The following is a 27,725-nucleotide window of genomic DNA, read 5'->3' as shown; positions in this document are numbered from 1 at the left end:
AGTACAGGGGAACGCCAGGGCCAAGAAGTGGGAGTGAGTGGGTAGGGGAGCAGGGTGGGGGGATAGGGGACTTTTGGGATAACATTTGAAATGTAAATGAGGAAAATATCTAATAAAAATTGAAAAAAAAAAGAATGTAATATAGCCAGTCATGCCAGCTGAATCTCTGAATTCCAGGCCAACTAGGGCTACATGGTGAGACACTGTCTCAAAAAGTGTGTCATATGGAAAAAGCTATATATTATATTGTATATATTGTATAGTTCTTTGTGTGTGTGTGTGCCTGTCTGTGTGTGTACAGTGGAGAAAACTAGGGAGAGATGGGGATGGTAGAGAGAGACCTGGAGGGAGTGAAGGGAGAGGGAATGGGGGAGAGAGAGGAATGAGGCACTAAGACCAGGAGGAGAAAAAGGAGGCAGAGGAGAGAGGAGGAGGAGGGAGAGAAAAATGAAGAAGCATAGTCTAGTCATGACAAGAACTTTATATATGCATATGTATGTATGTTTGTATGTACATACATATGCACATGTACATGCATACACATACATACACATATACATATACACATGAATGTATATGTATAGACATGGAGCTGTATAGTACATGGCTTCTTCAGACTGGTTCTTCTGCTGAGTAATGCACATTGAAGCTTCTTCCATGGCTCTTCATGGCTTGGAAGCTCAGCTCTTTTTATCACTGAATAATTTTGCTGTTCTTTTAAGTCAAGATAAGAAAAGAATTCTCCTTCTGAAATTATTTCTTCTCTAGGTTCAATCAAACAGCTCCACAGCCTACAGAAATTTATACTGCCAAAGGATATATACCATTACTCTTAAATTGAAATGATGAAGAGACATGCCATTTTTCTTTCTAAAATTAAGAACTTGCTTTTGCCTCCTTTTGGATGGGTTGTAAAACTTTTTTTTTTTTTTTTGCCAACAGACAAAAGGACAGGCTTCCAGTCCTTGAAAGACAGAGAGAGACAGGTGGATCTCTATCAGCCAGGACTGCTTAGTGAGGCCCTGTCTCAAAGGAAAACAAAGGTCCACAAAGAACGGAAAGACAGGAAAGATCTGGAATGAGCAGGGCAGCCAGAGTCCCCATTGCATGTGCTGTTGCATGTCCAAAGGAATTTACCCTTCAAGCAAAGTCACTTGGTATGTTTGGAGGGAAGCCCTTGTTTGTAAATTTTGTTATTGTGGGATTTGATTAATGGTGTGGTGTACACACTTGTTGTGTGTTATATACGTGTGCATATGTGTGTCCACACATGCATATCTGGAGGGTGCTGGGTGCCCTGCTCTATGACTTTCTGCCTTATCCTCTGAGACAGCTCTCTCTCTCTCTCTCTGATCCTAAAGCTTGCCTTTTAAAACCTATGCTAACTGGCCAGTGAACCTCACTATTCTTGTCTCTGTTCCCCATTATCCTAGTACTGGAGTTACAGATGTGCCTGGCCACACCCAGTGTTTACATGGGTGGTGGGGGCTGAACTCAAGTTTTCATGGTAATAACAAGAGCTCTTGCACACTCACCAGCCCCACTGTGGGTTTTTCAGTATCCCACGGATACAAATATCACATTATGCAGAACTTGGGACATCAGTGCCTGCATGCTTTGCTCAAGGAGCAATGGGATGGTATTAGTCACTCTTCTGTTGCTGTGGTACAGCATCACCACAAAAAGTAACCTAAGGAAGGGAGTGTTTATATGGCTTATGACTCCAGAGACATCGGATCCATAATTGTGGGTAAGCCATGGAGCAAGGGCAGGAAGCAGAGAGATCACATTTCATCCTCACGTAGGAAGCATCAGAGAAAACAGGAAGTGGAGCTAAGATCCTTCAAAGAACCTTCAACTTCCCCAACCCCGACTGTGAAGGACTTCAGCAGGGATACACCCGCTAAAAGTTCCACAGCCTCTCCAAACAGTGCTGCCAACTAGGATCCATGAACCTATGAAGACATCTTTCATTTAAATCACAACTGGAATTGTTTTCCATCTTATTGAAATAGCTACGGTTATGTAAGTCTACATACTGCCTGATGCAGCTTTTATTTAAAATACGTAGTGGTGGTGTGTCAGAGAAGACTGAGAATTTTAACAGCACTTGAGTGGGACAAAGTGTGTCTCTGTGGAGATAGAAATTGGAACACACTGGGGAGACTGGGCTCATGATGTTTTGGACAGAAGCAGAATAACAAAAGAGTAAAAATCAAAAGGATGTCAGAAAAAGGCAAGAAGTCAGAGGGATACAGTGAGAAGAAGATCAGGGGTGGAAGACATGGCTCAGTGGGGAAAGGTACTTGCTTTCCAGCCTGACGATCTGCATTCGATCTTCAGAACCTACATTGTAGAAGAAGAGAAACAACCTCTGCAAGTTGTCCTCTGATTTCCTTATGTGTCATGGTATACATACATGTGTACATGTGCACATAAATGAATGAATGAATGAATGAATGAATGCAATAAAATAAAGAAAGGCTGGAGGGGTTGTTCAGTGGTTAAGAGCACTTGCTGCTTTTCCACTGGACCCTTGTTGTATGTCTCACAGCTGTTTGAACCTTCAGCTTCAAGGGACTCAACATCTTTTTGTCTCCTTGGGCACCCACATGTAGTACACACACACACACACACACACACACACACACACACACACACACACACATTCAACACAATAATAAAAGCAAATCTTAAAATCTATATGCAGTCTAAATTTTCTAGATTAAGAACCTGACAGTGTTCCTGAATATAGAGGACTCAGAAAAAAATCTCTTGGCTTGTCTGCTCTAATTTGCATCGTATATACCAGAGCAACAGTTGCTTGGGACTTCTGCCATCTCAGTATTGTCATTAGCAATTACCATTCTGTTCTCTTCATGCGTGCCTGAAAACCCAGGAGATCAAGTATTTCTGTGTGCTCCTGTGCCTTGAGCATAGAGAATTATTTTTATCAATAGCAGGAGCCAAAGTCTAGGAATATACAATGGTGAGTGTAAGAGAGACTAAGAGAATTGCTGCCTAAGGCAAGCCTGCATTCCTGGCTCCATAAAACTTCAGATAAATGACAGATGCTCTGAGACTGGCCTCAGGAAAAGGGAAAGGAGAAAAAGAAAGAAAATGAGTGACCACAGGATGCTAAGGTGGCATGGTTGCTCATCTGAAGGACAGGAATGGGCAGGACACTCAGTCTTTCATGATTGTTTCTGTCTCTCTGCCCTAAAACTTGATGAGTGGGAGGGATACAAACTACACTGACAGTATTGGCTTTGGGGATGGGGAGATGGCTTAGTGGAGAAAGTGCTTGCCACATAAGCATGAGCCCTGGAGTTTGGATTGCCAGTACCCACAAACCACCTGGGTGTGTGTGGAGGACAACCTGTAACCCCAGCCCTGGAGGGCACAGATGGGGTTATCAGCCAACCAGATTGCCTGAGTCAGTGAGCTCTAGGTTCAGCAAGAGACCCTGTCTCCGTAAATAAAGTGATTGAGGAAGAAACGGGACATCAGTTTCTGGCTTCCACATGTATATGTGTACACAGGAATGCACATACCCGTACAATGTCACCCCACACGTTTAAACATACATGTATACCTATCTATATGCAAAACACACACGCAGAGGTGGATTTGGGTGAAAGGATCCCCTTTTTTGTCTTGGTCATAAAGGATAAGGATGATCCCAGAATAACAAGAGGCCACCTTACAAAGCACTTGTGTACAGTAGATGTGCCCAGCATGCAAGACAAACATGGAGGAAGGCCAACCAACAAGAATGCTGATAATATCCATGTCTTTGTTCCCATTCTCATTGTCTCTAGGGCGTCTTCAGCTTGACCCATCTTGTGTTTGGTTATGAGAGCCATTGTACTTCCATCCCATTTATGCTTAAAAAGGCTAGAATTGTCATAGAACCACATACAAACCAAGAGTCCTGACCAACATAGGTTCAGAAAAGCTGCTGTTTATAGCCCAGAATTTTTCTGGTGCTTGTGTGTACGTGAGTGCCTGTGTGTGGAGGCCAGACACTGAATTGTAACTGGTCTTTTGCTACATGTGGGTTCTTCTCTCCTACATCCTTCTACACCCCTTTTCCATTCTTTCAACCCCCTAACACTAGATTGGAGAGAGAAAAGGCTAGAAAGAACATTATTGTTACCCTACTTCCTGCTGATTAGGGGCTTTGAGTTCCTTGGTGTAGGCAGCCGGGCGCCTAAAAGATGGGGCCGGCCTTCGGTACACCGTCCCGTCCGTAAACAACGCCACTGCGCAGGTGCTAGCCCAAATCTGGCGCCAACCCCTCCGGAGCGGGTGCATACGAATCAAAGTGCCGGCAGACTGACCAATCCCAGGAGGACACATAGCTCTCCCCAGTGCTGGGGTGTATATAAGGAGTCCTCCCGGGGTTCGGGGTTCCTGTAGCAGCGAGATGTTCCTGAAATAAAAAAGGCTGTTGAGAAGAATCTGACCGTGTTGCGTTTTTTCTTGCTGGATGAGGTGAGCGCAACACCTTGGGGCAAGTTTGATCTTTGCCATCAGGATCTCTAATTTCTTCTCCTTTCTTCTTTGTGCACAACTAATTAACAAATATAACTAACAGTAATTAGCAGCAATCAACAGTAACCAATCACCAACCTACCAACAAACCAACCAACAACCCACCAACCAAACCTGCTTCTTGGTGATCTTAATATACTCTCTTAAAAGTCCCCAGAATCCAAACATCACACATTTGCAGAAATTATCTGCAGCTGACAAAATCACTCCCCTGCTAGAGCATGAGGCAAATCATAGTTGCTGTGGACAGTCTGAAGCAGCCCCATGTCCCACACTTGGGATTGATATGAAAACATATTCTTATAATATTTCTGTGTTTTTTTTAAAAGAAACCAAAATTCCAGAATTCTCACTATACTGGGTGTCTTTCTGTCAGTCCATCTTATTTATTTTACATTTTATCTTAATTATTTAAAAATTATATGTTTATGTGTAGGGTACGTGTGTGTGTGAGTGTAGGTGCCTGTGGAGTCTAGCAGAGTGGGACAGAGCCTCTACAGCTGGAGTTACAGGCAGTTGTGAGCCATTTGATGTAGATTCTGGGAACAAAACTCAGGTCCTCTGGACGAGTAGTATGGGCTCTTAGCCAGTGAACTATCTAACTATCTCTCCAGTTCCTCCATCTTATTTATTTATTGTTTATTTATTTATTTATTTATTTACTTATGAGTCAGTTCCTCTCATTGAACCTGAATTGGGCTTAAATCAATGGCCAATGAGCTCCAGGCATCTTTCTGTTTCAGCACTTGAGGTCTTGGGGTTTCATTCATATACATATAAATATATATGTATATGTTTATATTTATATATGTATATGTTTCTACTTATATTGCCATATTTGGCTTTTGTATGGATCCAAATATTTTGGTTCTCATGTTTGTTGACTGAGTCATTCCTCTAGCCTCTTGTCTAGCATTTTTAATTTACAAGAACAACTTATAGGAGTTGTTTTTCTCCATTCACCATTTGGATTCCAGAGATCAGATCAAACATGGGTCATCAGGCTCAGGCATCTTTACTGACTGAACCATCTTTGTTTTTTGGTTTTTTTTTTTGTTTTTTTCTTTTCATTTCATGGAGACTGGTGAGTCACTCTTCCCAGTGACATCTTTAGGAGTTCTTCTCAAGGGGCATTCTGGGACTTGTCTTTCCCAGATGACAACCTGGTTTGTTGTACTTACCAGACATGGCCATGTGGTCCTGGGTGAAATGTCTTCATTACAATTATGTTTCTTGCTTAAGTAGTCCCTGCTGATTTGTGAGCCATTTCAATTGCTTAACATCTCAGAAGGTCCAGTTTCACATTGGGTTATGTGTGTTAGCTGTCTATTATCCTAATGAGATGTTCTTGGGAGGCAGCCACAGGCTTTGATATTATTGACCTAAGGAAAAACTATCATGACTGTGTTGATAAAGCAGACTTTCTAGTGGTCCATGTGGTGTGGTTGATAGCCCCAACTATCCATTGGAAGAGCATTCTTGGCATCCATGCAGACCTGTTTGGAATTGACTCTGGGAATGAGGTAAATGTATATTTTGGTCAGATATTAAATCTAAAATAAAAATGTTGAGGAGATTAGCATCAAGTCTTCATTTATAAGGGAATTCAAGATGCTCACTTACTCAGATTCCTTAGATGATAAGAAAGCTGAGCTTTTAGATCAAGCTGCTTGCTGTTTGGGACAGAAGAACAGCAGGTGGGTTGGCAGTTTAGAGAGTAGTCAGCTTTGGAGCTGATTTTACAAAGTAGAGACCTTGATTTGAAAAGGGGCGGGGGGAGCTGGGCGGTGGTGGTGCACACCTTTAATCCCAGGATTTAGGAGGTAGAGGCAGGCGGATTTCTGAGTTCGAGCCAGCCTGGTCTACAAAGTGAGTTCCATCCAGGACAGCCAGGGCTATACAGAGAAACCCTGTCTCGAAAAACAAACAAANGAAAAACAAACAAACAAACAAACAAAAAAAAAGAAAAAAAAAAAAAAAAAAAAAAAAGTTTGGGGGGGGGGGGGGAGGAGGGGCTGACAAGGGAACTCAAGAAATAAAAGTAAAAAGCATTTCCCAGGAAAATCTGAACTTGATCTGCAGAAGCCACTTAAAGGCAGGCTAGAACTAGAATTGTCCTCTGACCTCCATGTGTGCTCTCCTCTTCCCCTGAATCACACACACACACTATAAAATAAATTTTAAAAGTTAAAAAAAAGAAGAGTAAAGGGAAAGCAGAATTGGGAAGATTGTTAAGATATGTGGAAGTGAGTAGACAAGGATAGTGAGATCTTGGGTCTGAAAATAAGGAAGAAATCCCCAGGCTGGAGACAAAGATGTCTGGAGGGATGTCTGGAGGGATGTCTGGGGGGATGTATGGAGGGATGTCTGGAGGGATATCTAGAGAGGTGTCTGGAGGGATGTCTGGAGAGTTGGCTGGAGGGATGTCTGGAGAGATGTCTGGAGGGATATCTAGAGAGATGTCTGGAGGGATGTCTGGAGAGTTGGCTGGAGGGATGTCTGGAGGGATAGCTGATCGATCATAAAGAACACTTGCAGCCCTCCCTGAGCACCCATGTGGAGGCTCATAACTACAGTTCCAGAGGTTCTGACGCCCTCTTTTGGCCTCTGGGTGGATTGCATGCACATAGGAGATATACATACACACACAGACAAAACACCCATACACATGAAGTAAACATGGGCATATCTTTGAGAAAAAAAGAAAGACGTTATAAATGTGCCTGGAGGGACTTGCACATGCCACTTGTGTGTGACAGAGGGAGGAAGGACTAGCCATGCCATACTAATTGCCTGATACTTCTGTAGGTAGCTTTCCAGTAGGCATATAATGTACCTTTTATGTGTTTCAGACAGATGCTGTATGAGCGAAGACTGGGTCTATGCTTGACTGTAGCTCTTTCTCAGGGCATCTTCTCTTTGCATAGCACAGGCTGATGTCAGTCAGCCACACAGCTCACCATTCTCATCCTTGGTGTCAGTGATGGTTAAATTGATTATTTGATGATGTTTAGAATCAACATGGAAACAAGTCTCTGGGCATGTTTGTGAAGCATTACGTAGGTTAGGCTAATTGAGATGGAGACTAAATCCCAATTTAGGTAGCATTATCCATGGGTGGGGGTCCCAGACAGAATAAAGAGGGGAAGTGAGCTGAGTACATCTTTGCTCCTCGATTGTAGATGACATATGACCAGCTGCCTCCCGCTCCCGCTGCCATGGCCTCCTCACCACAATGGACTTTATCCTTAAACTGTTGAGCCAAGCAAACCCTTCTTTCCTTATATTTGTGAGGTATCATCACAGCAATAAAACGTAAGCAATAAAGCGCATTTGTTAGATAAAGTGTGGCCACGAACCAAACGCAGAGGGGAAGGCTTGTTGCCTTAAGTCAATCAGAACTTCCCCTGAGAATTTGAACTAAGCACACAAAAATGTTCTGATTGGTGTTGAGGCCTAAGCTTTAGAGGTAATGGGTCAGAGACAGATAGGGTGGGTGGCCATTTTGTAAGGGCACGCAGATGAAACCGGCAGTGGGCAAGGAACAGAGTGAGCATACAGAAACCTCTGGTGTCCCAGTTCTTGGTTCCAGTCTCCATGAGTCCTGGACATGTTTTATCACCTGTTTCTAAAGTCTTTTTTTTTTTTAAATCCATTTTTAGTTTCTGTAGCTGTATCTACATAAGGGTGCAATGTGGGACAGTTTCTGCACATGAGTGCAGGTGCTTACAGAGGCCAGACAGATCGCTAGCAGATCCACGACAGATCCACAGCCACTGGAGTCACAGATGGTTGAGAGCTGCCTGGCTTAGGTGTTGGGAGCCAAGCTTGGGTCCTCTGGAGGAGCAGGTGCTTTTTTCTTTAATTATTTTATGTGCATTGCTGTATTGCTTGCATGTATGTCTGTGTGAAGGTGTCCATCACATGGAGCTGGATGGATTACAGTCAGTCATGAGCTGCCATGTGGGTGCTGGGAATTGAACTTGGGTCCTGAGAAAGAGGAGCCAGTGCTCTTAATTACTGAGCAATCTCTTCAGGCTCCTTGAGTTCTTTTGTGTACCTGAAGTTATGTCCTCTTTCCCACTGGCTTATTTGAGAGAGGCTGTTCTTGCTGACCAAAGGACCTTTGGCTGTAACAGAGGTGAGGAACATGATTGGTGTTATAGCTGTGAGGTTCAGAATGCAGCCTAACGAGTCACTCAGCATGCCAACATGATCCAATCATGTGTGTGTGTGTGTGTGTGTGTGTGTGAGAAAGTGTGTGTGAGTGTGTGGCTAAGATGAAAGGAACCCTACAGCCCTGTTGTCCTTTCTATCTTAGCTCCTTGGCTGTGTTCCATCTTCAAGCCCAGCTACCAGGAACAATTTCTAGATAAAGTCAGAAAACTGTTTCTGTTTCTAAAGCTCTGAGCTCGGAATCTCCAGCCTCCACTCTCTTTCTTCTGCACCCACCTTGGGGATTTGTCTGATTCCCCAGTGTCTTTTGGCTTTTTGAGACGGTGAAGGTAAGCATTTGACTCCTGTTGCAGTGTCTTCTCTAGTGTGGTCTGGGCAGAGAGCTGCTTCCTGAAGGGATTACAGTGTCTCTTCCAGGGTGAACCTTTCAACTTGAAAAGCTCTGTGTTTTGGGAAAACATTGTAGCTTCAGCGTCTTTCCCCGTTGCAGACAAACTCAAGTCATGGTCACTCAGAATGTGTCCGTATGTGGAGAGGGCAAGAGAGGGTGGGGGAGGGATCTTCATGGGCATCCTGGCAGGATTTAGAAATACGTAGCAGATAAACTTCTGCATTCATCTGGGAGGATATTTCTGGGGAGATTTGACTGAGAGAAGGAAGAGCCACTCTGAATCTGTGTTCTGTGGGGTGGGGTTCCTGAGTGAATAAAAGGAGAAAAGTCAAACACAGGCAGTCAGCTCTCTGACCAGCTACCCAAGGCTGCTGCATCTCTACCTTGCTGGGCTGTCTCCCCTCTGTGAGCCAGTTCTGAAGACACTGAAGAAGGCAACCGACACAGATGCAGCACGGAGGTTGGAGAGCGGCCCAGGTTCCATCACCTCAGCCATGCTGGTAGAAGGGAAAAAAGATCTAGCTATCCATGAAGGGCTTTGTGGCTCCTGTGCTGCTGGCTTCTGTTACTGGGAGAAGATTGTTCCCATTGGAGGAGAGAAGAGGACACAGGACTCAGGCAGCCAGACTCCAGGTTGCCTGTCCTTACTGAAGTTGAGGAAGTGAGAGAGAGGGAAACATGTCAGGGATATCTGGGAAGAGTGGGAGTTGGGGGGAGGAACTTGGTATGTGTTATTTGCATGTGTGGAATTGTCAAATAATAAAGAGTAAGTTCCTAACCTAAACGTCTGATGTCTTTATAAAAAGAAGCAGCAGGTGTGTGTGTGTGTGTGTGTGTGTGTGTGTGTGAGTGTGTGTGTGTGTAGGAGAGGCCATGTAAGGATACGATGGGAAGGTAGCCAAGGGAACAGGCTTAAACCTGCTGACTCTTTGATAACGGACTTTCAGCCTCTAGAACTGTAAGAAAGTGATTTTCTGTTGAGTAAGCTGTCTGGTATTCGGTTTTGGAACTCTGTATATTAGCTTTCTCTCACTGTGACAAATACCTGAGGCACGTCAACTTACAAAGAGCAAAGGTTGACTTTGACCTACTACTGCTGCCATTGCTGCAAACCTAGGTTTCTGCTAGAATTGGATTTCTGTTTCTTATTTTCAGCACATTAGTGTGCTCAGCCTCAATTTATTTTTCAAGGAGAGAACACATTTATCAATAGCCCATTGGGTAGTTGAGGGAGTTAGGGAGAAAATTCAGGTTGCATAGTATAACCCACAAATTAGTCCAGTGAAGGCACTGGGGTCTGTACCTGAGCTGTGGACCTGCCATCATGTGGAGGTGGGGAGGGGAGTATTCTGTTGGGCTCCATTTTCAAGTCACTGTCCCCTGAATCAAAGTCCAGTGTGGGTAGGTCTCACTAGCTAAGTCTCAGCCTTTTGGCTGCATTTTGGTCACATGGAGTAGCAGGAAGTCCAAAGTCAAGGGGTCACATCTGGTGAAAGTCTTTGTGTTGGTGAGGAGCCTGTAGCATCCCATGGTGGCTACCCAGGGCAGCACATGGCTGCATAGAATCCAGATTATTATGTGTTAGCTATTCGCATGGGTGTGACCCAGCATCTCACTGTAGTTTGATATTCATTTTCCTGAATTATAATGAGATTGATCATTTTTTGTGCTTATTGCCTGTTCCTGTATCTTCTATGGCAAAGCCCGTGTTTATGGATTTTTGGCTGTATTTGGATTGGGCTGCTTGAGTTCTTTTTACTGAGTTCTAGGAATTCTTCTTTTAAAAATTCATTCTATTCTCTATGTCTGTAGATAGAGATCAAAACATAACTTTCAGGAGTCAGTTCATTGCTTCCAAAGTGGGTTCCAGGGACAGAACTCATGTTGTCAGGTTTGTGTGGCCAGTGCTTTTACCCCCTGAGCACCTCACGGTCCCTAGACATTCCCTTTGCCTATGTATGTATGTATGTATGTATGTATGTATGTATGTGTGTATGTATGTTTGTTTTTGAGACAGTCTTATGTGGCCGAGTCTGGCTTTGAGCTTCCAATGTAACTGAGGATGACCTTGAACTTCTGATCTTTTGTCTATTGGGACTGTAGGCATGAGGCACCACATCTGGTTTGTTTGTAGTACTTAGGTAGATAAGCCCTCTACCAACTGAGCTGCATCTCCACCGCTAGGAATCCTCTTTAGATTCTGCAAACCCATGGTCCCTGGTGCACGATTACCTCTCTCGTCTCTAGAAGCTTTAGAGTTCTCAGTTCTGCAAACTCGCTGCCTTGGCCACCTTGGAATCTCTTTTGTTCTCAACTTTGTGAGATTGCCTGGCTCTATTTGGGACCCTGCTTCTGTACTGAGGTCCAGAATCTGCTCCCAGGAAGGGAGCTTGGATGAGGGTAGCTCTCATATCATTTGTTCCCTTTCTCATAGCAAGTATAGCCTGGTGCTTCCTAGTGTTTGGTGTCAGAACTGCGGTTCCTTTAGTTTTCCTTCTACATTTCCTTCCGTTTCCTAGTTGTTGACAGTAGAAGAGTTCTTTCAGATCCTGTGCTCCCTGATGGTTGGAACTGTTTTCTCCTCCATTCTCAATGCTTTTAGAACAACAACCATGTTCCTTGTATAATTACAAGTGGAGAGTTCAAGTAGAGGTCAGTAAGTGGCATTGGGACTGGTTAAATCTATATGTCAAGGAGTATCATAAAGCCCAGGGGTAGTTCTAGCTTTCCATTAGGCTGCGTTTGCGTCTCCTCAGCCATAGCTTTCCGTAGTGGCTTTGAGACATTTCATCTGATCATCTAGCTTTATCTACCACCTACATCTAAACTATAGCTGTCTTGGGCCCTTACAGATTCGATATAACACAGTGGGCTTCTCTTGAGGAGGAATTTAAGTGAAACAGGGTGAGATTAGATTGGAACTGGAGGAGGAAACAGAGCCTCAAGATCATGTAGCTTACTACTTTATTGGTTTGCAACAGATTCAGCTACTGGCATGTAATCACATCTGAGCTGCATGGAGATAGCCCTCAGAGATCACTGAGCATTTTTGTAGGGGGAGGCCGGGGGCACAGGTCCATGCAGGGTTTCCTTCATGAGTACTAGGCTGACCTCATACTCACTGTGAGACCCAGCTCTTCCCCCCTGTGCCTCTTGAATCCTGGGATTGCAGGTGCACATCAGCATGCTTGGCTTACTAATGCTGAGGCTAGAGCTCAGGGCTTCATGCCTGCTAGGCAAGTGCTCCCACCAGCTAGGCTACATCTCCAGCCCCAGTGCAGTATTTTTCATTTGCTCCTATATAGTTTTGAAACACCTGTGCAGGGATTTTGTGGAGGTTAAGGGGTTGGGGATAAGCAGATGAGGATTTAGCAGAGGGGAGTTTAGGAGTTCCAAAATATCTACAGGAAGTGGGGGTCAGGCAAACCCTGTGAATTTGATAATAGGACCCTTTCCCTACCTAGGCATTACAGTTCCACCCCAACCAAAAATATAATAGATGGGAAAATAGAGTCTCTACTGGGTGTCCTGGAGGAAACTAACAAAAGACATCATCAGTTTCCTAATGCTGTTCATAAGAAAGCATTGCAAATATAGAGGCTTAAAACAGTCCCGTTTATTCTTGTATAGTTAGAGGCTGGATATTGAAGGTTGCTATGTCAACAGGGATGTGTTCCTTTTGGTGGTTTCAAAGAAGAATCCATTTCCTTCCCATTTAAGCTCCCGGAAGTTTCATTCCTTGGCCTGGAGGCCCATACCACGTATTTATTTATTTGATAATGCTAAATGTTTCTATTTAATTGAAAATGATCAGAAGTTACTTTAATTTACTAACAACTAATTGAAGCTTATTGTCTCTGTCTTGAACTGATTTTTATTTTTCATTCCTTCTTGAGTCACTCCACCCTCTTGATTCTGTTGTTATATCTGCTGTCCACTGATCTGTCTCTCTAACCGCCTTTGTAATCATATTGGGCTAACTCAAATAATTTAGGATAGTTTCTTCACTTTGGAATCCTTAATTTAATTATATCTGCATGTCATTTATGTTTTAGGCCACACAATTGAAAGTTCCAAGGAGTTTGTGTAGACCTCTTCTAGGGTTCCTCTGCACAGCCTGACCTAGGGCAGCAAGCTTAGCTGGTGGAGACTCTGTCCTCTAAATCTCTCTGGGGTCAGGAAACATCTTTGAAGGAGGAAAAATCCTGTAAGGAAGGGCTTTGGACTAAAAGCCTGTGTGGAACCTGGAATGATGAGGTGAAGCCCTGAGAAGGAGGAGAACTCTACCAGGACCAGGAAGTTGAGAATTCAGAGTGTTCCATCTTGGTCAAGTCACAGAAGATGCTACAAGGTCCCCGACACATAGACTGAAAAGAGACCAAGATAGGAATCAAAGGGTACTATTTTCAGATTTGAGCATTGTGGCACACACCTGTAATGCTTGCATTTGGGAGGTGGAGGCAGAAGGCTCAAGGTTCAAAGTCATCCTCAGCTACTTAGTCAGGTCCAGGCCAGCTAGGGATGAGACCCTGTCTTAGTATTTCCATTGTTGTGACAAAATACCATGACCAAAAGCCACTTAGAGAGGAAAGGGCTTGTTTCATCTTATAGCTCTCAGGTCACACTCCAACGTGGTAGGAAGTTGGGGCAGAGACTGAAGTAGAGGCTGTGGAAGAACACTGCTCACTGGCTTGCTCAGCTTGCTTTGTTATAGCAAACAGGACCACCATCCCAGGGGCAGCATTGCCAACAGTGGTCTGAATCCTCCTACATCGATCATTAATTAAGAATCTGCCCCGCACGGGCTTGCCTTCAGGCCTCTTATAGAGACATTTTTTTCAGTTGAGGTTCTTTCCTTTCAAATGTGTGTGTCAAGTTGACAAAATAACTAGCTAGATAAGACCCCTTATCAGGAAAACTAAGAAAATGAAACCAAAGAGGAGAAACTGAATTAATACATTCAAATTGCTGAAGCTACCACCTGGCACGTAATGAATACTCAGTGTTTGGTCTCCCTGGCTGTTAAGTACTGTCTGGTCCTCGTCTCACTCCTCCACCAGCCCCTGAACCTACAGGAAGCAGAGCAACGTTGAAAACCCATCAAACACAGGAAAGATTAGGTTGACTAGTGGTCTGAACTTGCAGGGGACAGTATCCTGACATCACGCCTATGAGCATCTATCTCTTTTGCTGCTACAAGTTTCTATCTGTTCTTACAGCAGGAGAAGAGCCCAGGGCAGAACCTCTGACTGCTGATTTCATTTCAGTTTCTCATTAAATTCTGATTTCTACAAAGGGAAGAGACAGAAAACATGTAGCTAAAACAAAAATGGTTGAATAGGAGAGAAGAAAACAGAGGGACCAAGGTAGAAGAAATTTATTTAATTGTCTGGGATTCTTTGCAATGTCCTGGAGGTGGAAGGGACTGGAGCTGGAGGAGTGACCACTGAGCTGGAAGATGCTGAGGAAGAGCTCATTCTGCTTAAGAAGCTGCACACAGTTAGAGCTTTTGTTTCTAGTAGGTCTATTGGAGTGACCTTTGGGGAGGCATTTCTCTGAACGGCAGGCTCCACATTTAGATAGTCCAGTCCCTGCACTCACTCCCCCTCCTCATAGAACCCCACTCCCTTTAGTGCTGTGTGTCTCCCCTTCCATTTTCAGAGTCCGTTCTTCTCTTGTGTTGAGACCTGGAGTGGTATCATCTGCTTCTGCTGTTCCAGCTGTTGTTGCTTCTGCTTTCCTCTGCTCCTGGGGAAGGAAAGCAGAAATTTGGGTTTGCAGCCTCCTGTTTGGGTCGAGACTGGGCAGGTTCTCCCCTCAGCTGTGATTAGCTATCTGCTGTCTGCTCTCAAATGGCAACCCCTTCTTCCTGGAGCAGAGAGCCACAAGGATTATGGGAGACTCTTCCACTTGCAGACAAAGGGACAAATCTCTGATATGGAAGAGGAAGCCTGGGTCTGAGCCTCAGTGCTACCCCCGCCTGTGTAGGTGACCTGGAGTAAGTCACTGATCCTCTTTGGGGTATACCTACCTGCTCTTCAGGTCCTGCACTGTATCAGGCAGCGGCTGGCCCAAGGTCTCTGGCAGCAGGGCAGTGACAGCGCTGGCGGCCACCGGGACAGTCCCGAAGATGAAGAGAGGTATGGAGGGGTAGAACTCGGCAGTCATGCTCACCAGTGGGCTCACGATGCTGCCCACCCGGGCCATGGTGCTGCCCATGCCCAGGCCTGTCTGCCTGTGGTCAGATAAGTGCCGGTTAGAGCTCTGGCATGGGTACCTGTGGGCCACATTTGGAGCAGGGCCATTCCCTGCTCCATCCTTGTGCCTTCCTTTTCCTGCTTGATGAGCAAATGATTCCACATTTCTGTGTTTGGCTGTTGTTTGTGCTGGAATCAAAGCCAGGCAGGGCTTTGCATAGACCAGGCAGACCCTTTACTACTGGAATCCCCAGGCCCTTGTGGTCACTTTTAAAGCAAAAAGGGAAATTGAGAAGGGCCGTGGTCAGAGAATCAAGAGACTTGAAACTGAGTTCTGCCTCTGTTCTTAAGCTGCTGTGTGACCTTCAGTCAATTTCTTTACAGTCTCTGGGCTTCAGTTTTCAACTGTCACGTGAGACCATTGGGTAAGACCAAGGTTTCTGGAATATTTTTTTCTTCTTTCCCCACCCCCCTCCCCTGCCCGGCTGTGCAGGGGAACTCTGGACTTCACACCCACATGACAACTGCTCTGCCCTGAGCTATACCCCATCACACCTGCATACCTTATGAATCATAGATGTCTCTGTCACACAGAAACCTATTAGTTAGGATTCCCAGGGGAAGGGACCTGGAAGTTGCATGTTGCTTGTGTGTTAAGAACATTTATTCTCTATGAGAGCTGGCAAGATGGCTCAGTGACTAAGAGTGCTGACTGCTCTCGTAGAGGAGCCAGATTCAGTTTTCAATACCTACATGGCAGCTCATAACCATCTGTAATTCTGGTTGTAGTGGGTCTGACGTTCTCTTCTGTGCCAATGGGCACTAGGCATGCACATGGCATATGTACATACACGTGGGCAAAATGCTCATACATTAAATAGAAATAAATAAATCTAAAAGTAAATCCTGCTAGCCGAGAACATTCCCTATGAGAGAAGAGGTTAAAAACATTGACTCAAGAGGCAACTGCATTGGGGTTCACACACGAGCTGTGTGGTCTTAGAGAAGACGCTTAACTTCTCTGTGCCTCTGTTTTCACGCATGTAAAAGAAAAAGTGATATTGTCTATTTTGACCTGTTTTGAGAAATAAGTGAGTTAATACTTGTGAGAAGATTAAGACAGTGCTTGGTACACAGTACATGCTCTACCTGAGTGCTTGGTACATAGAACACACTGTCTAGAAATCATAAAGTTGTGGAATAGTATCCAAGATGCCTCAGGGTTTGCATCCCAGCGCCATGACCTCTTAGGCCTTTGACATTTCATGTGATGCTTGCATTCAATTCTTAAGGTAGACACATTGTTGTATCTGTTAACATCTTTCCTGCCTTACCATAAAGTGGTGCTGAGTTTGCTCGTATGGCTGTGATGTTGTCAGGAGTGGTTCAAGTAGGAAGTTGCATGTGTGTTTGTGTCTTTGATTTCAGATATACTGCTTGGTTTAAGAGGAAGTTTAGATATGATCACAGCTTGTATCTTGTGTTCCAGGGTCTTCAATTCATTGCCTCTTGAGATGTGACTCTCTACCCTATTCGAATTGGTAACATCTATATCTCCTCTAGGGTTAGGTGATGGCTAGATAGCCATACCTCTGCCAGCCAGACCCTGACATGTATAACTGAGTGGTTCCTATATATCTTGCTCCAGTGAATGGTTTTTGGAGATGTTCTAGGTACTAAACTATATTCTGGGGTTCTGGCTTTAATGTGAGCAAGGGACTGCCCTTCCCTAGATCCTCCATGTACTGGGGTCCCGCTTACCGAATCACTGTGGGGTACAGCTCTCCGGTGTACAGGAAGATGCAGTTGAAAGAGGAAGCCAGACAGCCTTTCCCTAGTACAGCCAGGGATGTGCGAATGATTGTATGGCCTAGAGAGAGAGGAATGGGGAAATGGGGAGCACAGGGATTGAGATAGGAGGGACTGTTTTTTTCTTCTTCTGAGAAGTTGGGTTATGTTTGAAGGGGTAGGGTGGGTGGGGCTGAGAGTCGAGAGACTGGCAAGTGCTCACCCCTCGGTATTATGCCATTCACTAGGATACAGATGCCTGCCAGCAGCAGGGAGGCCAATTGTGCAGGCCGGCGGCCCATGGAATTGATGACAAGGAAGCACACAAACTTGGCAGGCAGGTCCACAGCGCCGAAAATCACCTGAATAAGGTACATGCTAACCCCAAAGCCCTGCAGGTCCATGACCAGTCCGTAGTAGGCAAAGCTAGTGGCAAACCTGGAACAAGAGAGAAGGATGTGGAGCTGGTTAGATGGGCTTAAACAAGGGTGCTCATAGCTGGGCAGTGGTGGCTCTTGCCTTTAATCCCAGCACAAGAGGGCAGGTGGATCTTCGAATTCAAGACCATCCTGATCTACAAAGTGAGTTCCAGGATAGCTGGGGGCTACATGGAGAAACCCTGTTTTGAAAAACTAAAATCAAACCAAACCAAAATCAACCAACCCCCCCACCAACCCCTGCATAATAAAATCTCCAACAAACCAAACCAAGCCAAACCAAACCAAACCAAACCAAACCAAACCAAACCAAACCAAACCAAACCAAACCAAACCAAACCAAACCAAACCAAACCAAACCAAACCAACAAAAGTCAAGGATGCTCTTCTGTAAATACAGAGATGCATGGAGTATCCTGTTTTGGGACCTAGGATCTGCTTCGGTTATTGCTTCTTTAGACTCATAACAACTACATATTCAAACTGCACAGTTGCAATATTGGGGCAGTCCTCCAATCCTGTGCTAATGACACCCCAGGGAGTTGGGGAACTTTCATTTAGTTGCTAAGTAGGGTTTATACACTTTCAGTCTTTATCTTATCTGCTGGGCTGAGGGAGGACAGGTGTAAGCTACATCAAGGTGCTGGAAAGGGCTGGAATCCTCTGGGGTTTATCTGTATTTCTGGGATGAATGTTTAGGGCTGCACAGAGCTTAGGTTTAGGGAAAGAACCCTCTACAGAGAATAAACCCAAAACTGGCATCAAAGAATCCTTTGGTAAGATTGTTCTTCTGACCATGCCCCACTTAACTGTCATGGGATTACCATGGTGATGCATGTGAGAGAGAGAGAGAGAGAGAGAGAGAGAGAGAGAGAGAGAGAGAGAGAGAGAGAACGAACATTGCACAGGGAAAAGAAGAGTTGAGCTTATATCATCCTTGTCCTGAGTGTGTTGTGGGGAATATGTGTGGGTTCTCTGATGCCTGTGCTGGTTTCCCTCCAGGCACTACCAGAGCAATAAAGTCCCTGTTTTCCAAATCACACTGGTCTGACCTCACAACAGAAGCCTGTGGGCTCTGGAAACCACTGGTTCTTACGAGGTGGTTTATACTGGAACAGGGCTGGGAGAGATGCTGGGAGACTAGTGACCAGTTTGAGCCCAGGGACTGGGTTGAGCTGGAAGATGATTGTTTCTTTGAGGCTCTCACTACCAGCCACAGCAGATCTGCTGATTTTTCCTCCCCTTCCCTTCCCTTCCCTCCCCTCCTTTTCCCACCCATTTCACCCATGCTCTCCCCCAGCCTGCTTTTCATCTTTTTGATCAGCCTGCTTGTCTGTTAGTGTGTCTGTCTGAGCTTACCACAGCATAGAGAGGCAGAGGAAGAGGCGCCGAAGCGTGGGGCAGCGCAGCAGCTCCATGGCGGAGGCCTGGCCTTTGTTTAGAGTCAGTTCCTTCTGCAGGCTGGTCTGGAGCACCTGATGGCATGGGCGTGACTCAGGGCCTGGATTTTCCCCTTTTGTATAACCTCTGAGGCTTGGGTCTTGGTACTGGTACTTGGGTTGGAGCTCAGGAGGTGTCTAGGAACAAACGAATCTTACCTCTATACTCAGCTTAGCCCCCTCTTCTTGTTTCCCGTTGATGCGGGCCACTCTCTGCAGGGCTCGGAGGGTGAGGTCCAGCCTTCCTGAGGAGGAGTACCAGCGGGCTGACTCAATGAAGAACCTGGCAGTGAGGATGGAGAGAGGGCAGATGTTGGCATGGTCTCAGTTTCAGTCTTCTGGGTCAGAGGTATGCAGTAGGGTTTTATCTATGTTTTGGGGACCAGAACCCTTTCCAAGAACCCTTTAAGGACAAAGGTCAGATTGATAAAGACTCATTTCCCAACCTAGAAGCCCAGCTCTTGGGTGCTGTGTAGAGGCATGCCAGGAGGCAGGGCAAACTGTGGGGTGCCAGGGAACTGCCACCTTCCTTCAGGGCAAAACCTACCCTAACCTTGGCTTCAGAATCTATTCAACAGAAGCATTGGCTTGGGGTCAGCTTTATGACTTGTTGAACTCTCGGGAGGTTTGTGCCAAGCTCTGGGAGATGGCCTGTCCCTTGTATCACTGTAGACTTCAGGCAATCTTTCCCACCCCAGATCCCACATACCAAGAGTAGACGAAGGCAACAAAATAAGGCACAGAGACCGCAAGCTGCAGGTGGCGCCAGTGGGGCACAGCATAGGCGATACCAGCCAGGAGGAACTGGCCCAAGCTGTAGACATAGCCAATCAAGGTGCCCACATAGGCACGGGTGTGGATAGGCATCCACTCCATGTCTAGAAAGGGTTAGAGTAGAGTGGTGGGAGTCATTGGACTGCTAGATGGGAAGAAACCTCTCTCCCCCCTCCCCTCAATCGGGTTCTTCCCTGACTCTGTAGAAGATGCATCAGTGAGGTTGGGTGCCAGGGTAGGGAGAGTGGAGACACTAAGTGGAAGTAGGAATTGGGAGTCAGATTCAGGATTCCCCAGAACTGGCCTCTCCATACTCCTGCTGCTTTTTGGCCCTGCCCTAAGGGCCTGACTAGTCCCTTTGCCTGACCACTCAAGTCTGTTCTCAGCAGAAAGCACTGCCTTTCTCTCAGTCCTGGAATGGATTCACCCTCAGTGGTCAGAGCACGACTTTTTTCCATCCTGGAGCATCAGTCCAGGTAGGAAGGGGACCACTACTCTGCTAAGGTCTCGAGAGGAAGGGCTGGGCTTCTGATGGACTTCTGATTCTACTGTTGGGGTACACTTGAATATTTATATTGACTTTGGAGCCTTAGGCATGTCTTAGTTCTAGCTCAGGCTTAGCTAGTTCCTTTCATCTAGAGAATTGTGAATTCCTGAATTTCTTCTGGGCTTGAGGGAAGACCACAGGTAAATTTTGTTTCTTCTTCCCAGCCTTAGATTCATTATCTGGGAAAGTGTGTGTGTGTGTAAAATCTACTAGAGGAATCACACTGATGATTTATGAATACACTATTGTCGGTCACTAAGTGTATTTGGTGCAGATGATGCTGGCTCATCCTTATTTAGGAATATTAGACTAACCACAGTATTAAAATAATAATGATATTTTATATTAATTTTAAGAATTGAGAGTGATCTGGGCGTGGCGGTGTGTGTCTGTAAACTCAGCATTTGAGTGAGGGGAGCTGAGTGTTGTGAGTTGGAGGCTACATAGTAAGACCACACATCAAAACAAACAAGTAAACAATGCCAACAGAAACAGAGCGAGATCTGACTTCTTGGCTGGGAGTGCCTTCGATATTTTTAGATAGAATGTTTCTTTTTAAAAAAAAATTACTATTTTTTAAAATGCATCCTCTCACTCTATCTTTTCTGTGTGTCTCTGTGTGTGTCTGTGTGTGTGTGTCGTGTCTGTCTGTCTGTCTGTCTGTGTGTTTGTATGTATGTGTGTGCTTGTCATGACAAGTGTGTGGTAGTCAGAGGGCTACCAGCTTGCAGCAGTTGGTTCTTTTCTTCCACCATGTTGGTCCTAGGGATTGAACTTAGGTCATCAGACGTGGTGGCAAGTGTCTTTACCCATTGAGACATCTTGCAACCCCCACCTTCTTTGCTACTTATCCTAGACTGGCCTAGAACTCATTTATATAGACCTGTCTGGCTTCACACTGGAGACAGTCCTCTCACCTCTGACTCCAGAGCACTGGGATTGTGGGACCATGTTACCATGCCTGGCCTGTCTTATTAGCCTTCCGATCTAGTTGGATACAGTCTTCACTACTCCTAAGGTCTCCTGCACCTGGCTTGTCTTGGGTACTCTGACCACAGAGTTGGCAATCTCATTCTAAGTGAGGGGTCAAGGTGGTGTGAGCTGGGGGCTGTGGAAGGCAGTGTTAATGTTGACTGGAAATGCAGATCTAAGGGAGATATTGGGTTGAGAGGAGGTGGGGCTCAGAGGTGAGGGCTTTGGGAGAAGGCTGACAGGACTGGGTGTTGAAAGGGGACATGACGAACAGTCCTCACTTAGTGTCATGCAGTTGATTGCAATGCTAGCCAAAGACATGCCCGAGAGGAGCCGGAAAATGCAGTAGACAGTATAGTTGGGTGCATAGGCTGCACAGGTTCCTGACACAGCTGTTTGCAGGTAGTTCAAGATCAGCACCTTCCGACGGCCCAGCCTGTGGGGGAAGGAAGACCTGTGTCAGGGGCCAGACTGAGCTACACAGGAGAGGAGTAGCTGCCTAGGGTGATGCCCCAGGCTGCAGTCTTCTGAGAACCGAAGAAGAATCCTGAGTCTTGTACTTAAGCCAGCCACCCTTGCCTTAAAACCAGCCAGGGGCCCCCAATCCCAGTTTAGCCCAGCTCTTTGGCTTACCCAGGACTGACCTGTCCGCCAGGTAGCCAAACATCATGGCTCCCAGTAACACTCCCACCATGAACAGGGACTGGGCCAGCTGGCGGAAGGCCCGATGAGAGCACACAAGATTCCACTGTGGGGAGAGGTAAGCCAGGGTTGAACAGAGAAGAGCACGATGCAGGGAAGCCCCTCAACCTCCTCTAGGAAGGTCTCCAGGGTCCATGTCACCCTCTTTCAGTAATGATTCTCTTTGCTGTTTGTCTCACAGTTCCTGAGAGGTAAGACCACTTACAGCACTCATCACCTTCCGCATCCACCCTTTCTACAAATACCATTCTCTTGAATGTTTTAATTTCATCTTCTGATCTTGGCCCCTGAGAAACTTTGACTCGTGTGTGTGTATGTATGTGTGTCTGCCCATTTGTCTGTGTAGGAGGTGAAGTAGTGTCACATGGAGAGAAAGCCCCAAAATTCTTACCTCAGTCACGATGGTTGAAGGGAAGGTGCTGTTGTCATAGACCCAGCCATCAAGGCAGGGCTCTGTGACTCCAGTGCCATTGGCCTCTGTGCCATTATGCGGGGAAGGAAAGCGGAGGCAAGATTCGGGTCGTCCTTGCTTGTCCAGGGGCAGCCAGGCCTCCAGACCTCCATCTTTGCTGAGGTTGGCATTAGCAGGTGGGCGGCAGTGGTGAGCGGGGATAGCAGCAGTGAAGTTCTGCAGGGTGTTGTGGGAAGCCATCAGCAGTAGGGGAGCAACCACCATGGTGACCTGGATCAGCTGGAAGCGTCCGACGCCCCCCACCTGTTTCAGGAGGTCATTGAAGGCCATGGGGCTGGGCCAGGCTGAGTGGTCAATGACTGAGGACCTCCAGTCCTAGGACCTCTGTCTGTCTGTCGGCTGCCCTTTGCCTGAGGAGTAGGGCTGCCACTGCCTCTGCAGCTGAGTGACTCCTGGAGTTGGAGCTGAGCCGGTTCTGTGGCGAGACAGCGGGCTGGTGGGCTGCCCCTCCTTTCTCTCTCCCCTGGTTCTGGCCCTCCCTTGCCCTCGCCTCTTTTCTTCACTTCGGGGGTCTGGACAGCTCAGCTTTCAGGGTCTGCTGGAGCCCTGACTCTTACGCAGGCAGTTTTTAATCTTTGTCCTGATGACAATGAGTTAAAGTGTGACTTGGTGTTAGAAGGATTAACCCTGTGAGTATTCCTTGTGTCAGTGGAATTTCTCCAATTGGGAATGAAGGGCAAGGGAGGAGGATGGATGAGAGTGAGCAGATTCACCAAGGGAGGCCATTTGGGCAGCAGATGCAGAAGGGGAAAGGTGGCACCTCCTGACTTCTTTCTATTGAGCAGTCTGTGCTCTGGGAAATGTGGTGGCCTTCTGAAGGGTTTCTGTGGATACCATAGTCTGTCTTCTGGAATAACACCAGAGAAAACATAGCAAGTCCTGTTGAACCTGAATGTCATATTGATGGTTAATTTTTTAAAAAAAGTGTAGCCCTAATATTGAACAGGCCATGTTTATATTCAAAATTATACACTGATTTGAAACTGATCCGACTGGGAGTAGTGAACTCTTATTTGCTACGCACCACCCCATCGGGCGGGGGTCCCTGGAATGAGGGTCCTGGAAGCGAGGTGGGTAAGGATTCAGCGGTGACAACAGAAACAAACACAGAGGCAGTTTGATCTGAGTGTATCCTGCAGCTCTCAAGCAGGGGATTTTATACATTAAAAACCCAAACATTACATCTCTTAGAAACTGTATCCAGTGAAACAATCACAAATACCAACAAAAATCATTTGGCACAGTAAAACACAAAAAAATCATCCAAGCATTACAACTCTGGAGCTATGTATTCAGTAGATTACAAACAGAACAGGTAACATCATTATTAATATAAATAATCAAAATACAATAATTCTAAAAGGGTGTATTCAGTGGGGCAGTCATCCAAGGCTAGTGACATATTTCCAAGAGCAGGTTAATAAATTTTTATTGTCAGTGCTCTTAACCATTGAGCTCCAGCCCCATATGGTCAATTATTATTTAACATCTAATGCCTGATTTTTTAATAGATCTTCAATGCATAAATTTAAACTATTTTAATTCTTTCTAATTACGGCTTTCTTTACCATATACCAAAACTCACCTTTGATGGCACATGTGTAGCCATATGAAATGTTATTGTTGGGAAAGTTATTATCTATCATAATAGTTTTGTAAATGACTTAAAAAGAAAAGTGTTGGTTTCCCCGGGATAAGTTCATAGTGACCCCATCTTAAGGGATGGTTTCTTACCCATTATTCTTGCTTAAGATCTTAGCCTAGGCTACCAGGAACATGTAAATAAGAAAAGGAATAAGAGTGAGTTCCAGGACAGTCAGGGCTGCACAGAGAAACCCTGTCTCGAAAAACCACAAAAAAAAAAAAACCCACCAAAAAAACAAAAAACAAAAAACAAAAAACAAAACAAACAAAACAAAAAAACAAAAAGAAAAAAGAAAAAGAAAAGAAAAGAAAAGGAATAAGAGAAAACAAAACAGATAGATTGCCATGAGAACTATGGCTCAATAATTTTTCTCCAGCAAAGAGTTCCACAACTGGTTCCAGAAGGCCTCCCCCTTTTGAGGTCAATCGCCTCAGTCTGTGGAACTTGTCACACAGATCCTACTGGAGGTCGTGTGGCACTTATTTGCTAAATTGAGCAATCCTGATCTTTGCTCTTCTGAGGACAGACAGCTCACATCTTGTAGGAACATGGCTTTATACAACAGGAACACGGGGACCATGCCTTCAAGAAAATTCAGACATAATGTGGACCCTTCTTCTGGAGTCTCAGTTTTCACCTTCTTGATTATTATTTTTTATTTGTTTTTGAAGACTCTCACATAGCTCAGGGTAGCCTTTAGGTTAATACATAGCTAAGGCTGGTCTTTAATGGCTCCTCCTGGCTCTACCTTCCTGATGCTAGGATTACAAATGTAAACCACCTTACTGTTTATCTTAAATTATCTATCTATCTATCTATCTATCTATCTATCTATCTATCTATCTATCTATCTATCTATCTATCTATCTTTGTATGTGTGTGTGTTTGTGTGCCATAACTTGTGCATGGAGGTCTGAGGATTCTTGTAGAAGCAGATTCTCTCTTTTTACCATATGGGCTTTGGGAATTGAACTCATGTCATCAGGCTTGGCAGCAAGCCCTTATCTGCCATCTCATTAGCCCCTGTTTCCTTCTTTAATTGTCTTGGTTTAGTTTTTCCCCTTGTGTTTTTATTTCTAAAACTTATTTTACTTATTTCATATGAATTAGTGTTTTATGAATTTATGAATTATTTATGAATACTGTTCACCATATGTATGCTTGGTACCAATCTGGTGTCAGATTCCATGGAACTGGCATTACAGACAGCTGTGAGCCACTATGTAGGTACTGGGAATTGAACTGGGATCCTATACAAGAGTAGCAAGTGCTCTTAACCACTGAGCCGCCTCTCTATTATTTTAAAAACAGGGTTTCTTTGTGTAGTCTTGGCTGTCTTGGAACTCTCTCTGTAAACCAGGCTGGCCTTGAACTCAGAGATCCACCTGCCTCTGCCTCTAGAGTGCTGTGGTTAAAGGTATGAGCCACCACTGCCCAGCTAATTTTTATTTTTCTTGAATGAGCATGAACCTATCTTATTTTTAGCCTCAAATTTAGGACCTGACTTGAATTCCTCCAACAGTTTTTGGATTGTGAGCCCTGGTTACTCACAATCAGAGGCAGTGTTGAACACTAATTGGATGTTTCTGTTGGATCCAATTGGTTGGATCACAGACTAAGGAGGTTGAGGGCAGGCTGCTACTCTGTGGCTTTGATTTGTAAGGTGCATCTGGTGTAAAACACTGAACCTTGGAGTTGGTCCTCTTTCCATATTCTCATACTTGTGTGACAGGAGCAAGTTATTAAACTCCTGTCTACCTCTTTCAAGCTCAGGATGATTTTCATGTCCTCTTAATTTTGTTCTTGGAGGGCTAAGTGAGCCAACACAGGTAAAGAGTTTAAGGAAGCCTTTGTCCAACTATGCAAGTTTGTGCCTGTAGTCCCAGCTCCTGGGGAGCCTGAGGCAGAAGGATTGAGCCCAGGAGTTCAAAGCCAGTATGGGCAGGAGGATCAATACTCCAAGCTTAGTTTTGGCTACAGAGTGAGTTTGATGGCACCCTGGACTTGATGATACTCTGGGTTAAAGAATCTCTTACAAGGAAAGAAAAGCTATATACTATGCTTATGCAGACTGCAGTTTTATGCATTAAACTGGGATGGTGTTTTTTGTCCCCTTAGATCCTCAGACACATTGAGGTGTTAGACTAGAATCTTAATTTCAAAGTGAGCTTCCTCCTCTTTTTCTTCCAACAGGGTCTCATTATACATCCTAGGCTGGCTTCAAACTCCTGACTCTCGGATCTCAGCCTCCCATATGCTGGTATTATAGGCCTGGAGCTACTACTACATGTGGCCAAAGAGCTGAACTCTTTGTGGCTTTAGGGGTGTTTGCTGCCAAACTAAATGGGTTTTGGAGGTAAGCTAACTTTGTATGTAGAGAAGAGACCCAGAGGAGGCTGTAATCCATCCCAGCCTCCCCCTCCCAGCATGTGTTGATTCTAGCTTGGGCTCCATGGGTGTCCAGATGCCTGATACATTCCCCAGGCCAAGGTATATAAGAACCTGTGGCCTGGGGAGGCGAGGACAGCTGGACAAACAGCTTAGAGGTTGTGGGGTCAGTTCCCTGCCAAGACTTAGTGCTCTTCTAGAGGAGTAGGTGGAGTGCTGAGGGTAGTGGGGCTCTCCTGCAAGCACCCTCCCTCTTGAAGTTTGTGCCTAATCCTGCTCTGGGTAAGAGTGCCTTCTTCAGTTCCTGTTTTTGTCAGGGTTACTATTGCTGTGATTGACACCATGACCAAAGCAACTTGGGGAGGAAAGGGTTTATTTGCTTACACTTCCAAATCCTAGTCCATTACTTAAGGAAATCAGGACAGAAATGCAAACAGGGCAGGGACCTGGAGATAGGGTTGATGCAGAGGCCATGGAGGAGTGAGGAGCTTACAGGTCTACTCCTCATGATGTGCTCATCCTGCATTCTTACAGCACCAAAATCCGACGGTTCAGAGTGTAGCATCACCCACAGTGGGCTGGGCCCTCACTCATCAATCACTAATTAGGAAAATGCCATCCAAGCTGGTGTACAGCCTGATCTTATGGAGGCATTTTCTTAATTGAGGTTCCCTCCTCTTTAATGACCATAGCTTGTGCTAAGTTGATAGAAAGCTAGCCAGCACAGCTCCTGACCAGTCCCACGTCTGGCTGAGTCTATAAAAGACTCCAGTGGAGACTCCTTGAACTGAACTGTGGCAAGATCCCAAGATTTTCAGATCCAGGGACTGGCCCTTGATGATCTTGTGGTTCATTAAAAATTCAAGAATGGAACTCCTCTGTGCTAAATGGATCACTGGCTTAAACTCTGGTTGTTCTCAGTGGGAGGGTGTCAGCTCTGGAAGCCCCTCCTGCCCCCTGCAGAACCACTTATCACTGTGACTGAGAGCTGTCACTCAGCTGAAAATATCTCCTGACATAGATGAGACTGAGGCTCAGACACGATGATCTGGTGTCTGATGATCACACAGCAAGCCTCAAACTCAGCTCTTTTGACCCTTTCGTTCTCCCTACTGTGTGAATTGCTGTCACATAGGCCAGTTTTTCTGGGATAAGTGCTGACTTCATATAACTACAGTGTGGGACTACATGTGATTTTTATTACTTTGTGACACCTTTCAAATAAATAATTTACAGATCA

The 27,725-nt window shown here is 45.3% G+C and overlaps 1 protein-coding gene across 1 annotated transcript; it reads right to left on the bottom strand.

Annotated features, from left to right (window-relative positions):
* Positions 1–14,485: 14,485 nt before the first annotated feature.
* Positions 14,486–23,012, bottom strand: Slc22a6 (solute carrier family 22 member 6). Its single transcript, XM_021152309.2, has 10 exons — positions 22,372–23,012; positions 21,923–22,026; positions 21,560–21,714; positions 19,695–19,863; positions 19,145–19,268; positions 18,906–19,021; positions 17,333–17,547; positions 17,083–17,191; positions 15,156–15,359; positions 14,486–14,872 (listed from the first exon to the last, which is right to left on the bottom strand). The coding sequence occupies exons 1-10, from the start codon at positions 22,720–22,722 to the stop codon at positions 14,782–14,784; spliced, it is 1,638 nt and encodes a 545-aa protein (XP_021007968.1). The 5' UTR covers positions 22,723–23,012; the 3' UTR covers positions 14,486–14,781.
* Between the last annotated feature and the right edge of the window lie 4,713 nt (positions 23,013–27,725).

Source organism: Mus caroli, chromosome 19 (genome assembly GCF_900094665.2).
Source record: "Mus caroli chromosome 19, CAROLI_EIJ_v1.1, whole genome shotgun sequence".
NCBI lineage: Eukaryota > Metazoa > Chordata > Mammalia > Rodentia > Muridae > Mus > Mus caroli.
Note: the sequence above shows the minus strand (reverse complement) of the source record. Positions and strands in the feature narration are given on the sequence as shown.